Source organism: Chiloscyllium plagiosum, unplaced genomic scaffold (assembly GCF_037043375.1).
Source record: "Chiloscyllium plagiosum isolate Xiang-an unplaced genomic scaffold, Cpla_swu_hap1 HiC_scaffold_8, whole genome shotgun sequence".
Classification (NCBI taxonomy): domain Eukaryota; kingdom Metazoa; phylum Chordata; class Chondrichthyes; order Orectolobiformes; family Hemiscylliidae; genus Chiloscyllium; species Chiloscyllium plagiosum.
Window position 1 is genome coordinate 4,752,985 of NW_028270146.1, and position 17,522 is coordinate 4,770,506.

The 17,522-nt window shown below is 41.6% G+C and overlaps 1 protein-coding gene across 2 annotated transcripts in view; it reads left to right on the forward strand.

Moving 5' to 3' along the window:
• LOC122553321 (cholesterol 24-hydroxylase-like) overlaps positions 1–17,522 on the forward strand; it is a 105,132-nt gene that overhangs the window by 19,205 nt on the left and 68,405 nt on the right. For both annotated transcript variants that reach the window (XM_087989551.1, XM_087989552.1), the window contains exons 2-3: positions 1,283–1,360; positions 3,121–3,202. In XM_087989551.1, the coding sequence (XP_087845677.1) occupies positions 1,283–1,360; positions 3,121–3,202 (160 nt within the window). The remainder of the gene's footprint in view (positions 1–1,282; positions 1,361–3,120; positions 3,203–17,522) is intronic.

Consider the following 17,522-nt stretch of genomic DNA (forward strand, 5'->3'; position numbering starts at 1 on the left):
GACAGATATTTACAAGGATGTTGTCTTATGAATCTTAGTTATAAGATAAAATTAGACAGGTTGTTTTCTGAGAAGGCTAAGGGAAGATTTAATTAAGGTGTGCAAAGAAAAGAGGTATTTTGTGCTTAGGAAGCCCCTTATCCCCTGGATGAGGAATATAGAATCTAAAGGCATTTATTGAGGGTGAGATTTGATGGAAAGCATTTTCACCCAGAGAATGGTGGTGGTGGGGGAGGGCCAGGGGGAAGAGGAGAAGGAGGAGGAGGAGGAGGAGGAGGAAGAGGGCCGCAACACTCATTATACTTTGATATGTGCTTGAAATATCCTGTTTTCCAAGATTGTAGCCTGAGAGCTGGAATGCTGGATGAGGCTAGGTAGCTCTTGTTGGCCAGTATGGACATGGATGGGCTGAATGGTCTCCTTCCATGTCGTAAATATTCATGCATGCTCCTAACACAAAGGGCCTAGCTCAGTCAGCCAATGAGAATCTTCTTCAGCTGGTTCTTGATTTCAATCCACCCCCTGAAAATAAAGCTGCTCAAGGCTCACAGAATTTTAAATGAGATTTTACTTTATTGTCTGTTACAATTTTCAGTCTAAATTAGTATTGCATAAGATTAGATTCAATTCCCTACAGTGCAGAAACAGGCCCTTCGGCCCAACAAGTCCACACCGACCCTCTGAAGAGCAACCCACCCAGACCCATTCCCCGACATTTGCCCCTGACTAATGCACCTAACACTATAGGCAATTTAGCATAGCCAATTCACCTGACCTGCACATCTTTGGTCAATGGGAGGAAACCGGAGCACCCAGAGGAAACCCATGTGGGGAGAATGTGCAAACTCCACACAGACAATTGCCCGAGGCGGGAATCAAACCCAGGTCCCTAGCGTGGTGAGGCAGCAGTGCTAACCATTGAGCCACCGTGCCACTTAAGACTTAGATACTTTCTTACTCAGCAAGTACATACACTCACTCCAATTATGCACAAATTGGCCATCATGTTTTCTAGATTACAATAGTGACTGCACTTAACAACAAGACTTTATTGGTTGAATGGTGATAATAGATGCCCTGAGATTGCGAAAGTGCTATAGAAATGCCATGTCTTTCTAATTGAACTCAAGCCGCTATATCACCACCACCATCCTATCCTTAGATGACATCGAAATCCACTCTCTCAATACACAACCTGCCACCTTCTCTCTAAATTGGATTAAGTGGAAGGTGTTAAATTATTGTATGTGCCTAAACATCATTGTTGTCCATCATATTCCAGCTTTCTCTTTGGACATGGTTCCTCACTTCAAAGGTCAATGGAAGATTACAAACTGATCCATGACAAATTCCTGGAATGGTGAGTGTGTGATGCTGCCTGTGTCTTATTGAGAAAGATTTAAACTATCTCACATTTAAAGTGGGGAGTGAGGGAATGTTCTGTTACCATTGCAGTTCAAGGCTGTAATAACTGTTGTTGGGACAGGTGTAGACAACAGGGTCAGAAACTCACTTCCCTACAGTACAGTTGTTTTCTTGCTTCACTTCACTGGTTATAAAGAGCAGCTTTTAGCAGAATGAAGCAAAAATCTGGTGTGCAGTTGTATAGTCTGAGGTAATATGTGGGGAAAATTCTTATTTCAGATATTGATAAGGTACAAAATAAATTTTCAATATTTCAAACTTTGCTACCATCACATTTGCCACACATTGGCTCAGTCTCACTTAGTGGATTACTGACAGCAAGTTTAGTATAAATAATCAATTGCCGTGCATGTGTTCAGCTTCCAACTTCTCAGCATAACTATCTTTCTGGTGTTAAACAGATACAACTTCATGGTCAAACTTTGTGGATTCATGCAATGAATCCCTCTTTAGAAATCATTTATTTATATATAGAATAACAGATATCCAGGAGTGAGTTACAGACTGGAATCTAATTGAGGAGTTCAGGGTGGTTTATATGTATAGAATAACAGATACCCAGGAGTGAGATACAGACTGAGATCTAAATGAAGGGTTTGGGTATTTATTTTAAAAGTAACAGAAATCTGCGACTGAGTTAAAGACTGGAATCCAATCAAGACACTGGGGTTTATAATCAGAATAACAGATGCCCGGGATAAGGTATAGACTGGATTCTAAACGAGAGGTTCGGGGTGATGTATGTATAGAATAACAGATACTCGGGAGTGAGTTACCGACTGGAGTCTAATCAAGGGGTTTGGTGGTGCAGGAAGGGGTTACACATTGTGACGACCAAGACTGTATACTAACACTTAAGTCCCAGTGGTCATGGTTCAGAACATAAAATTAGAATACTTCTTCAAGTTATTAAGCTGGCCAATCACATACCTTATCTACGTCAGGATTTTAACAGAAAGTTCCATCGTCCAGGTTTATCAAAAAGCATAATTATTGGTTTGTTATCAAATCAAATTTCATACAATGAAGTTGCAGTAATTTTTTTAACACACAGTCTCCCTTTAAATATCCCCCCCCCCCCCCCCCCCCACAAAGACTTAGTGCAAAGAGACAAAAAGTTTTCTTTCTGCACGGATTGGCTTTCTGAAAAAAAAACTTTCAAGAATGGATTGTTTGTGAAGGCAGATGGATAAAGCGGTGTTGTTCAGGCAGGTTTGGTCAAGTTCACACGGTGGTTTCTGGAAGCTTTCAAACAAAGCTTGCTCAGAAAATACAATATTCAGAAGTTGCTGCAATCAATCTTTCAGGCAAACTAGTAGGTTTAGTCCAGAACTCAGAGGGTTCTTTAGGTTTTGTTTCCAAAAATGGGAGCCCTTCCTCACAGACTACTAGTCCTCCAGCTGAAGCAGATAAAAGCAGCAGCTCCCTGCGCCAGCCTCTGTTCCAACAGGCAAAGGAAATAGTTACCACCAGTCATGGGAGTTCTGGTAAGCCTTGCTAAAAAAATCTCCAATATCCACAGTGACCTTTTAACCTCTTTTTTTTAAAAAAACTCAAAGTATTTCCATAACACTTGAAATCATTAAATTTTTCTACAATCCTCCAAAACGTAAGACCTCCAAGGAATACTAATTGTGAAGCATTTTCAGAACAGCAGACTGAAGTTTTCTATAACGAATGTTTTGATTGTTTTAGGAGTGAGAAATACGGACCGGTAGTTCGGCTGTATGTTTTGCACCGTGTGTCAATTATTGTCACACACCCTGAGGCAATAAAGGTAGGGAATAACCTTTATTTACTCGCAGACTGATTAGACTAGTGATGAGATTCTAGATTACTGCGTGATTCTCATTTTATCTGGCGCATTTAGCCACTCCCTCACCTTGAGTGTCTCCTTCAGTTGACCCTGTACTAGTCCATGCTCCTCTGAAATCTCCTATTGCCACAAATATCCCACCTGACACATTCTTACCATTAGTTTTATTTTTTGTTGTGTGTCATGATTTTTATTTCTTCAACAGAAAAGCCAGCACACATTTAAGCAGCGTGATGGATGGTCAGTTAAAGAGCTCAATAAGACTCCAATTTAAACTTTCTTCCTCCACAGAACTCAAACCTTAATGATTTCTTCATTCTCAGGATGTGAGTGTTTGCCAAGATATAACACTCGTTTGGCCTTGACACCACCCCCTCCCTAATTCTGTGACCACGCTAACCATACAACCCTCTGGAATGTCTGCATTCTTCCCATTGGCATCTCTTGCACCTTGCTTTCAGGTACCACACCTGTCACTGTAACACTCTGATATAAAACACACCCGTCACTGTAACACTCTGATATAACACACACCCCTCAGTGTAACACTCTGATATAACACACACCCCTCAGTGTAACACTCTGATATAACACACACCCCTCAGTGTAACACTCTGATATAACACACACCCCTCAGTGTAACACTCTGATATAACACACACCCGTCACTGTAACACTCTGATATAACACACACCCCTCAGTGTAACACTCTGATATAACACACACCCCTCAGTGTAACACTCTGATATAACATACACCCGTCACTGTAACACTCTGATATAACACACACCCCTCAGTGTAACACTCTGATATAACACACACCCCTCAGTGTAACACTCTGATATAACATACACCCGTCACTGTAACACTCTGATATAACACACACCCCTCAGTGTAACACTCTGATATAACACACACCCGTCACTGTAACACTCTGATATAACACACACCCCTCAGTGTAACACTCTGATATAACATACACCCGTCACTGTAACACTCTGATATAACATACACCCGTCACTGTAACACTCTGATATAACACAAACCCCTCAGTGTAACACTCTGATATAACATACACCCGTCACTGTAACACTCTGATATAACACACACCCCTCAGTGTAACACTCTGATATAACACACACCCGTCACTGTAACACTCTGATATAACACACACCCGTCACTGTAACACTCTGATATAACATACACCCGTCACTGTAACACTCTGATATAACACACACCCCTCAGTGTAACACTCTGATATAACATACACCCGTCACTGTAACACTCTGATATAACACACACCGCTCACTGTAATGCTCTGATATAACACACACCCCTCAGTGTGACACTCTGATATAACACACACCCGTCACTGTAACTCTGATATAACACACACCCCTCAGTGTAACACTCTGATATAACACACACCCGTCACTGAAACTCTGATATAACACACACCCCTCAGTGTAACACTCTGATATAACACACACCCCTCAGGGTAACACTCTGATATAACATACGCCTGTCACTGTAACACTCTAATATAACACACACCCGTCACTGTAACACTCAGATATAACACACACCCCTCAGTGTAACACTCTGATATAACACACACCCCTCACTGTAAAACTCTGATATAACACACACCCTCAGTGTGACACTCTGATATAATACACACCCGTCACTGTTGCTCTGATATAACACACACCCCTCAGTGTAACACTCTGATATAACATACACCTGTCACTGTAACACTCTGATATAACATACACCCGTCACTGTAACACTCTGATATAACACACACCCCTCAGTGTAACACTCTGATATAACACACACCCATCACGGTAATACTCTGATATAACACACACCCCTCAGTGTAACACTCTGATATAACACACACCCGTCACTGTAACACTCTGATATAACATACACCAGTCACTGTAACACTCTGATATAACACACACCCGTCACTGTAACACTCTGATATAACATACACCAGTCACTGTAACACTCTGATATAACACACACCCCTCAGTGTAACACTCTGATATAACACACACCCGTCACTGTAACACTCTGATATAACACACACCACTCACTGTAATACTCTGATATAACACACACCCATCACTGTAACTCTGATATAACACACACCCCTCAGTGTAACACTCTGATATAACACACACCCGTCACTATAACTCTGACATAAAACACATCCCTCAGTGTATAACTCGGATATAACACACACCCCTTAGTGTAGCACTCTGATATAATACACACCAGTCACTGTAAAACTCTGGTATAACACACACCCCTCAGTGTAAAACTCTGACATAACACACACCCCTCACTGTAATACTCTGATATAACACACACCCGTCACTATAAAACTCTGATATAACATACATCCGTCACTGTAACTCTGATATAACACACACCCGTCACTGTAACACTGATACAACACACACCCCTCAGTGTAACACTCTGATATAACATACACCCCTCACTGTAAAACTCTGATATAACACTGACCCATCACTGTAACGCTCTGATATAACACACACCCCTTAGTGTAACTCTAATACAACACACACCCATCACTGTAACACTCTGATATAACACACAACCCTCACTGTATAACTCTGATATAACATACACCATTCACTGTAACACTCTGATATAACACACACCCCTCACAGTAAAACTATGATATAACACACAGCCATCACTTTAACACTCTGATATAACACTGACCCATCACTGTAACGCTCTGATATAACACACACCCCTCAGTGTGACACTCTGATATAACACACACCCGTCACTGTAACTCTGATATAACACACACCCCTCAGTGTAACACTCTGATATAACACACACCCGTCACTGTAACTCTGATATAACACACACCCCTCAGTGTAACACTCTGATATAACACACACCCCTCAGTGTAACACTCTAATATAACATATACCTGTCACTGTAACACTCTAATATAACACACACCCGTCACTGTAACACTCTGATATAACACACACCCCTCAGTGTAACACTCTGATATAACACACACCCCATAGTGTAACACTCTGATATAACATACACCTGTCACTGTAACACTCTAATATAACACACACCCGTCACTGTAACACTCTGATATAACACACACCCCTCAGTGTGACACTCTGATATAACACACACCCGTCACTGTAACTCTGACATAAAACACATCCCTCAGTGTAACACTCTGATATAACACACACTCCTCAGTGTAACACTCTGATATAACACACACCCGTCATTGTAACTCTGATATAAAACACATCCCTCAGTGTAACACTCTGATATAACACACACCCCTTAGTGTAGCACTCTGATATAACACACACCAGTCACTGTAAAACTCTGGGAGAACACACACCCCTCAGTGTAAAACTCTGACATAACACACACCCCTCACTGTAACACTCTGATATAACATACATCCGTCACTGTAACTCTGATATAACACACACCCGTCACTGTAACACTGATACAACACACACCCCTCAGTGTAACACTCTGATATAACATACACCCCTCACTGTAAAACTCTGATATAACACTGACCCATCACTGTAACGCTCTGATATAACACACACCCTTTAGTGTAACTCTAATACAACACACACCCATCACTGTAACACTCTGATATAACACACACCCCTCACTGTATAACTCTGATATAACATACACCATTCACTGTAACACTCTGATATAACACACACCCCTCACTGTAAAACTCTGATATAACACACAGCCATCACTTTAACACTCTGATATAACACTGACCCATCACTGTAACGCTCTGATATAACACACACCCCTCAGTGTGACACTCTGATATAACACACACCCGTCACTGTAACTCTGATATAACACACACCCCTCAGTGTAACACTCTGATATAACACACACCCCTTAGTGTAGCACACTGATATAACACACACCAGTCACTGTAAGACTCTGGTATAACACACACCCATCACTGTAACTCTGATATAACACACACCCCTCAGTGTAACACTCTGATATAACACACACCCGTCACTGTAACTCTGACATAACACACACCCCTCAGTGTAACACTCTGATATAACATACACCCGTCACTGTAACACTCTGATATAACATACACCAGTCACTGTAACACTCTGATATAACACACACCCCTCAGTGTAACACTCTGATATAACACACACCCGTCACTGTAAAACTCTGGTACAACACACACCCCTCAGTGTAAAACTCTGACATAACACACACCGCTCACTGTAATACTCTGATATAACACACACCCGTCACTGTAACTCTGATATAAAACACATCCCTCAGTGTAACACTCTGATATAACACACACCCATCACTGTAACTCTGACATAAAACACATCCCTCAGTGTAACACTCGGATATAACACACACCCCTTAGTTTAGCACTTTGATATAACACACACCCGTCACTGTAAAACTCTGGTACAACACACACCCCTCAGTGTAAAACTCTGACATAACACACACCCCTCACTGTAATACTCTGATATAACACACACCCGTCACTGTAACTCTGATATAAAACACATCCCTCAGTGTAACACTCTGATATAACACACACCCATCACTGTAACTCTGACATAAAACACATCCCTCAGTGTAACACTCGGATATAACACACACCCCTTAGTTTAGCACTTTGATATAACACACACCCGTCACTGTAAAACTCTGGTACAACACACACCCCTCAGTGTAAAACTCTGACATAACACACACCCCTCACTGTAATACTCTGATATAATACACACTCCTCAGTGTAACACTCTGATATAACACACACCCGTCACTATAAAACTCTGATATAACATACATCCGTCACTGTAACTCTGATATAACACACACCCATCACTGTAACACTCTGATATAACACACCCCTCAGTGTAACACTCTGATATAACACATACCCGTCACTGTAACACTCTGATATAACACACACCCCTCAGTGTAGCACTCTGATATAACACACACTAGTCACTGTAAAACTCTGGTATAACACACACCCCTCAGTGTAAAACTCTGATATAACACACACCCCTCACTGTAACACTCTGATATAATACACACCCCTCAGTGTAAAACTCTGATATAACACACACCCGTCACTGTCACGCTCTGATATAACACACACCCGTCACTATAACACTCTGATATAACACACACCCGTCACTATAACACTCTGATATAACACACACCACTCAGTGTAACACTCTGATATAACACACACCCATACCTGTAGCATTCTGATATAACACACACCTCTCAGTGTAACACTCTGATATAACACACACCCCTCAGTGTAACACGCTGATATAACACACATCCCTCACTGTAACACTCTGATATAACACACACCCATCACTGTAACACTCTAATATAACACACTCCTCAGTGTAACACTCTGATATAACACACACGACTCACTGTGACACTTTGATGTAACACACGCCCGTCACTGTAACTCTGATATAAAACACATCCCTCAGTGTAACACTCTGATATAACACATACCCGTCACTGTAACACTCTGATATAACACACACCCCTCAGTGTAGCACTCTGATATAACACACACTAGTCACTGTAAAACTCTGGTATAACACAAACCCCTCAGTGTAAAACTCTGATATAACACACACCCCTCACTGTAACACTCTGATATAATACACACCCCTCAGTGTAAAACTCTGATATAACACACACCCGTCACTGTCACGCTCTGATATAACACACACCCATCACTATAACACTCTGATATAACACACACCTGTCACTGTAAAACCCTGATATAACACACACCACTCAGTGTAACACTCTGATATAACACACATCCCTCACTGTAACACTCTGATATAACACACACCCCTCAGTGTAACACTCTGATATAACACACTTCACTCACTGTAACATTCTGATATAACACACACTCCTCACTGTAACACTCTGATATAACACACACCCCTCAGTGTAACACTATGATATAACACACACCATCACTGTAAAACTCTGATATAACACACACCTCTCAATGTAACATCTGATATAACACACCCCGTCACTGTAACACTCTGATATAACACACACCCATCACTGTAACTCTCTGATATAACACACACATGTCACTGTAACACTCTGATATAACACACACCCCTTCATGCCATACTCTGATATAACACACACCCCTCAGTGTTACACTGTGACATAACGCACAGCTATCACAGTAAGACTCTGATATAACACACACCCCTCAGAGTAGCACACTGATATAACACACACCCCGCAGTGTAACACTGATATAAAACACACCCATCAGTCTAACACTGATATAACGCACACCCCTCAGTGCAACACTCTGATACAACACACACCAGTCACTGTAACACTCTGATATAACACACACCCATCACTGTAACACTCTGATATAACACACCCCTCAGTGTAACACTCTGATATAACACACACGACTCACTGCGACACTTTGATGTAACACACACCCGTCACTGTAACTCTGATATAAAACACATCCCTCAGTGTAACACTCTGATATAACACATACCCGTCACTGCAACACTCTGATATAACACACACCCCTCAGTGTAACACTCTGATATAACACACACCCCTTAGTGTAGTACTCTGATATAACACACACCAGTCACTGTAAGACTCTGGTATAACACACACCCCTCAGTGTAAAACTCTGATATAACACACACCCCTCACTGTAACACTCTGATATAGTACAGACCCCTCAGTGTAAAACTCTCATATAACACACACCTGTCACAGTCACGCTCTGATATAACACACACCCGTCACTATAACACTCTGATATAGCACACACCCGTCACTGTAAAACCCTGATATAACACACACCACTCAGTGTAACACTCTGATATAACACACACCCATACCTATAGCATTCTGATATAACACACACCTCTCAGTGTAACACTCTGATATAACACACATCCCTCACTGTAACACTCTGATATAACACACACCCATCACTGTAACACTCTAATATAACACACTCCTCAGTGTAACACTCTGATATAACACACACGACTCACTGTGACACTTTGATGTAACACACGCCCGTCACTGTAACTCTGATATAAAACACATCCCTCAGTGTAACACTCTGATATAACACATACCCGTCACTGTAACACTCTGATATAACACACACCCCTCAGTGTAGCACTCTGATATAACACACACTAGTCACTGTAAGACTCTGATATAATACACACCCATCACTGTAACGCTCTGATATAACACACACCCCTCAGTGTAAAACTCTGATATAACACACACCTGTCATTGTAACATTCTGATATAACACACACCCCTCAGTGCAACACTCTGATACAACACACACCCGTCACTGTAACACTCTGATATAACACACACCCATCACTGTAACACTCTGATATAACACACCCCTCAGTGTAACACTCTGATATAACACACACCCGTCACTATAACACTCTGATATAGAACACACCCGTCTCTGTAAAACCCTGATATAACACACACCACTCAGTGTAACACTCTGATATAACACACACCCATCCCTGTAGCATTCTGATATAACACACACCTCTCAGTGTAACACTCTGATATAACACACATCCCTCACTGTAACACTCTGATATAACACACACCCATCACTGTAACACTCTAATATAACACACTCCTCAGTGTAACACTCTGATATAACACACATCCCTCACTGTAACACTCTGATATAACACACACCCATCACTGTAACACTCTAATATAACACACTCCTCAGTGTAACACTCTGATATAACACACACGACTCACTGTGACACTTTGATGTAACACACGCCCGTCACTGTAACTCTGATATAAAACACATCCCTCAGTGTAACACTCTGATATAACACATACCCGTCAGTGTAACACTCTGATATAACACACACCCCTCAGTGTAGCACTCTGATATAACACACACTAGTCACTGTAAGACTCTGGTATAACACAAACTCCTCAGTGTAAAACTCTGATATAACACACACCCCTCACTGTAACACTCTGATATAATACACACCCCTCAGTGTAAAACTCTGATATAACACACACCCGTCACTGTCACGCTCTGATATAACACACACCCATCACTATAACACTCTGATATAACACACACCTGTCACTATAACACTCTGATATAGCACACACCTGTCACTGTAAAACCCTGATATAACACACACCACTCAGTGTAACACTCCGATATAACACACATCCCTCACTGTAACACTCTGATATAACACACACCCCTCAGTGTAACACTCTGATATAACACACTTCACTCACTGTAACATTCTGATATAACACACACCCCTCACTGTAACACTCTGATATAACACACACCCCTCAGTGTAACACTATGATATAACACACACCATCACTGTAAAACTCTGATATAACACACACCTCTCAATGTAACATCTGATATAACACACCCCGTCACTGTAACACTCTGATATAACACACACCCATCACTGTAACTCTCTGATATAACACACACATGTCACTGTAACACTCTGATATAACACACACCCCTTCATGCCATACTCTGATATAACACACGCCCCTCAGTGTTACACTGTGACATAACGCACAGCTATCACAGTAAGACTCTGATATAACACACACCCCTCAGAGTAGCACACTGATATAACACACACCCCGCAGTGTAACACTGATATAAAACACACCCATCAGTCTAACACTGATATAACGCACACCCCTCAGTGCAACATTCTGATACAACACACACCCGTCACTGTAACACTCTGATATAACACACACCCATCACTGTAACACTCTGATATAACACACCCCTCAGTGTAACACTCTGATATAACACACACGACTCACTGTGACACTTTGATGTAACACACACCCGTCACTGTAACTCTGATATAAAACACATCCCTCAGTGTAACACTCTGATATAACACATACCCGTCACTGCAACACTCTGATATAACACACACCCCTCAGTGTAACACTCTGATATAACACACACCCCTTAGTGTAGTACTCTGATATAACACACACCAGTCACTGTAAGACTCTGGTATAACACACACCCCTCAGTGTAAAACTCTGATATAACACACACCCCTCACTGTAACACTCTGATATAGTACAGACCCCTCAGTGTAAAACTCTCATATAACACACACCTGTCACAGTCACGCTCTGATATAACACACACCCGTCACTATAACACTCTGATATAGCACACACCCGTCACTGTAAAACCCTGATATAACACACACCACTCAGTGTAACACTCTGATATAACACACACCCATACCTGTAGCATTCTGATATAACACACACCCCTCAGTGTAAAAATCTGATATAACACACACCCCTCACTGTAACACTCTGATATAGTACAGACCCCTCAGTGTAAAACTCTCATATAACACACACCTGTCACAGTCACGCTCTGATATAACACACACCCGTCACTATAACACTCTGATATAGCACACACCCGTCACTGTAAAACCCTGATATAACACACACCACTCAGTGTAACACTCTGATATAACACACACCCATACCTATAGCATTCTGATATAACACACACCTCTCAGTGTAACACTCTGATATAACACACATCCCTCAGTGTAACACTCTGATATAACACACACCCATCACTGTAACACTCTGATATAACACACCCCTCAGTGTAACGCTCTGATATAACACACACGACTCACTGTGACACTTTGATGTAACACACACCCGTCACTGTAACTCTGATATAAAACACATCCCTCTGTGTAACACTCTGATATAACACATACCCGTCACTGCAACACTCTGATATAACACACACCCCTCAGTGTAACACTCTGATATAACACACACCCCTTAGTGTAGTACTCTGATATAACACACACCAGTCACTGTAAGACTCTGGTATAACACACACCCCTCAGTGTAAAACTCTGATATAACACACACCCCTCACTGTAACACTCTGATATAGTACAGACCCCTCAGTGTAAAACTCTCATACAACACACACCTGTCACAGTCACGCTCTGATATAACACATACCGGTCACTATAACACTCTGATATAGCACACACCCATCACTGTAAAACCCTGATATAACACACACCACTCAGTGTAACACTCTGATATAACACACACCCATACCTATAGCATTCTGATATAACACACACCTCTCAGTGTAACACTCTGATATAACACACATCCCTCACTGTAACACTCTGATATAACACACACCCATCACTGTAACACTCTAATATAACACACTCCTCAGTGTAACACTCTGATATAACACACACGACTCACTGTGACACTTTGATGTAACACACGCCCGTCACTGTAACTCTGATATAAAACACATCCCTCAGTGTAACACTCTGATATAACACATACCCGTCACTGTAACACTCTGATATAACACACACCCCTCAGTGTAGCACTCTGATATAACACACACTAGTCACTGTAAGACTCTGATATAACACACACCCCTCAGTGTAAAACTCTGATATAACGCACACCCCTCACTGTAACACTCTGATATAATACACACCCATCACTGTAACGCTCTGATATAACACACACCCCTCAGTGTAACACTCTGATATAACACACACCTGTCATTGTAACATTCTGATATAACACACACCCCTCAGTGCAACACTCTGATACAACACACACCCGTCACTGTAACACTCTGATATAACACACACCCATCACTGTAACACTCTGATATAACACACCGCTTAGTGTAACACTCTGATATAACACACACCCGTCACTTTAACACTCTGATATAGAACACACCCGTCTCTGTAAAACCCTGATATAACACACACCACTCAGTGTAACACTCTGATATAACACACACCCATAGCTGTAGCATTCTGATATAACACACACCTCTCAGTGTAACACTCTGATATAACACACACCCCTCAGTGTAACACTCTGATATAACACACATCCCTCACTGTAACACTCTGATATAACACACACCCATCACTGTAACACTCTAATATAACACACTCCTCAGTGTAACACTCTGATATAACACACACGACTCACTGTGACACTTTGATGTAACACACGCCCGTCACTGTAACTCTGATATAAAACACATCCCTCAGTGTAACACTCTGATATAACACATACCCGTCACTGTAACACTCTGATATAACACACACCCCTCAGTGTAGCACTCTGATATAACACACACTAGTCACTGTAAGACTCTGGTATAACACAAACCCCTCAGTGTAAAACTCTGATATAACACACATCCCTCACTGTAACACTCTGATATAATACACACCCCTCAGTGTAAAACTCTGATATAACACACACCCGTCACTGTCACGCTCTGATATAACACACACCCATCACTATAACACTCTGATATAACACACACCTGTCACTATAACACTCTGATATAGCACACACCTGTCACTGTAAAACCCTGATATAACACACACCACTCAGTGTAACACTCCGATATAACACACATCCCTCACTGTAACACTCTGATATAACACACACCCCTCAGTGTAACACTCTGATATAACACACTTCACTCACTGTAACATTCTGATATAACACACACCCCTCACTGTAACACTCTGATATAACACACACCCCTCAGTGTAACACTATGATATAACACACACCATCACTGTAAAACTCTGATATAACACACACCTCTCAATGTAACATCTGATATAACACACCCCGTCACTGTAACACTCTGATATAACACACACCCATCACTGTAACTCTCTGATATAACACACACATGTCACTGTAACACTCTGATATAACACACACCCCTTCATGCCATACTCTGATATAACACACACCCCTCAGTGTTACACTGTGACATAACGCACAGCTATCACAGTAAGACTCTGATATAACACACACCCCTCAGAGTAGCACACTGATATAACACACACCCCGCAGTGTAACACTGATATAAAACACACCCATCAGTCTAACACTGATATAACGCACACCCCTCAGTGCAACACTCTGATACAACACACACCCGTCACTGTAACACTCTGATATAACACACCCCTCAGTGTAACACTCTGATATAACACACACGACTCACTGTGACACTTTGATGTAACACACACCCGTCACTGTAACTCTGATAAAAAACACATCCCTCAGTGTAACACTCGGATATAACACACACCCCTTAGTGTAGCACTCTGATATAACACACACCAGTCACTGTAAAACTCTGGTATAACACACACCCCTCAGTGTAAAACTCTGACATAACACACACCCCTCACTGTAATACTCTGATATAACACACACCCGTCACTATAAAACTCTGATATAACATACATCCGTCACTGTAACTCTGATATAACACACACCCGTCACTGTAACACTGATACAACACACACCCCTCAGTGTAACACTCTGATATAACATACACCCCTCACTGTAAAACTCTGATATAACACTGACCCATCACTGTAACGCTCTGATATAACACACACCCTTTAGTGTAACTCTAATACAACACACACCCATCACTGTAACACTCTGATATAACACACACCCCTCACTGTATAACTCTGATATAACATACACCATTCACTGTAACACTCTGATATAACACACACCCCTCACTGTAAAACTCTGATAAAACACACAGCCATCACTTTAACACTCTGATATAACACTGACCCATCACTGTAACGCTCTGATATAACACACACCCCTCAGTGTGACACTCTGATATAACACACACCCGTCACTGTAACTCTGATATAACACACACCCCTCAGTGTAACACTCTGATATAACACACACCCCTCAGTGTAACACTCTGATATAACACACACCCCTTAGTGTAGCACACTGATATAACACACACCAGTCACTGTAAGACTCTGGTATAACACACACCCATCACTGTAACTCTGATATAACACACACCCCTCAGTGTAACACTCTGATATAACACACACCCGTCACTGTAACTCTGACATAACACACACCCCTCAGTGTAACACTCTGATATAACATACACCCGTCACTGTAACACTCTGATATAACATACACCAGTCACTGTAACACTCTGATATAACACACACCCCTCAGTGTAACACTCTGATATAACACACACCCGTCACTGTAAAACTCTGGTACAACACACACCCCTCAGTGTAAAACTCTGACATAACACACACCCCTCACTGTAATACTCTGATATAACACACACCCGTCACTGTAACTCTGATATAAAACACATCCCTCAGTGTAACACTCTGATATAACACACACCCATCACTGTAACTCTGACATAAAACACATCCCTCAGTGTAACACTCGGATATAACACACACCCCTTAGTTTAGCACTTTGATATAACACACACCCGTCACTGTAAAACTCTGGTACAACACACACCCCTCAGTGTAAAACTCTGACATAACACACACCCCTCACTGTAATACTCTGATATAACACACACCCGTCACTATAAAACTCTGATATAACATACATCCGTCACTGTAACTCTGATATAACACACACCCGTCACTGTAACACTCTGATATAACACGCACCCCTCAGTGTAACATTCTGATATAACACACACCCCTCACTGTAACACTCTGATACAACACACACCCCTCAGTGTAACACTCTGATATAACATACACCCCTCACTGTAAACCTCTGATATAACACTGACCCATCACTGTAACGCTCTGATATAACACACACCCCTTAGTGTAACTCTAATACAACACACACCCATCACTGTAACACTCTGATGTAACACACACCCCTCGCTGTATAACTCTGATATAACATACACCATTCACTGTAACACTCTGATATAACACACACCCCTCACTGTAAAGCTCTGATATAACACACAGCCATCACTTTAACACTCTGATATAACACTGACCCATCACTGTAACGCTCTGATATAACACACACCCCTCAGTGTAACACTCTGATATAACACACACCTGTCATTGTAACATTCTGATATAACACACACCCCTCAGTGCAACACTCTGATACAACACACACCCGTCACTGTAACACTCTGATATAACACACACCCATCACTGTAACACTCTGATAT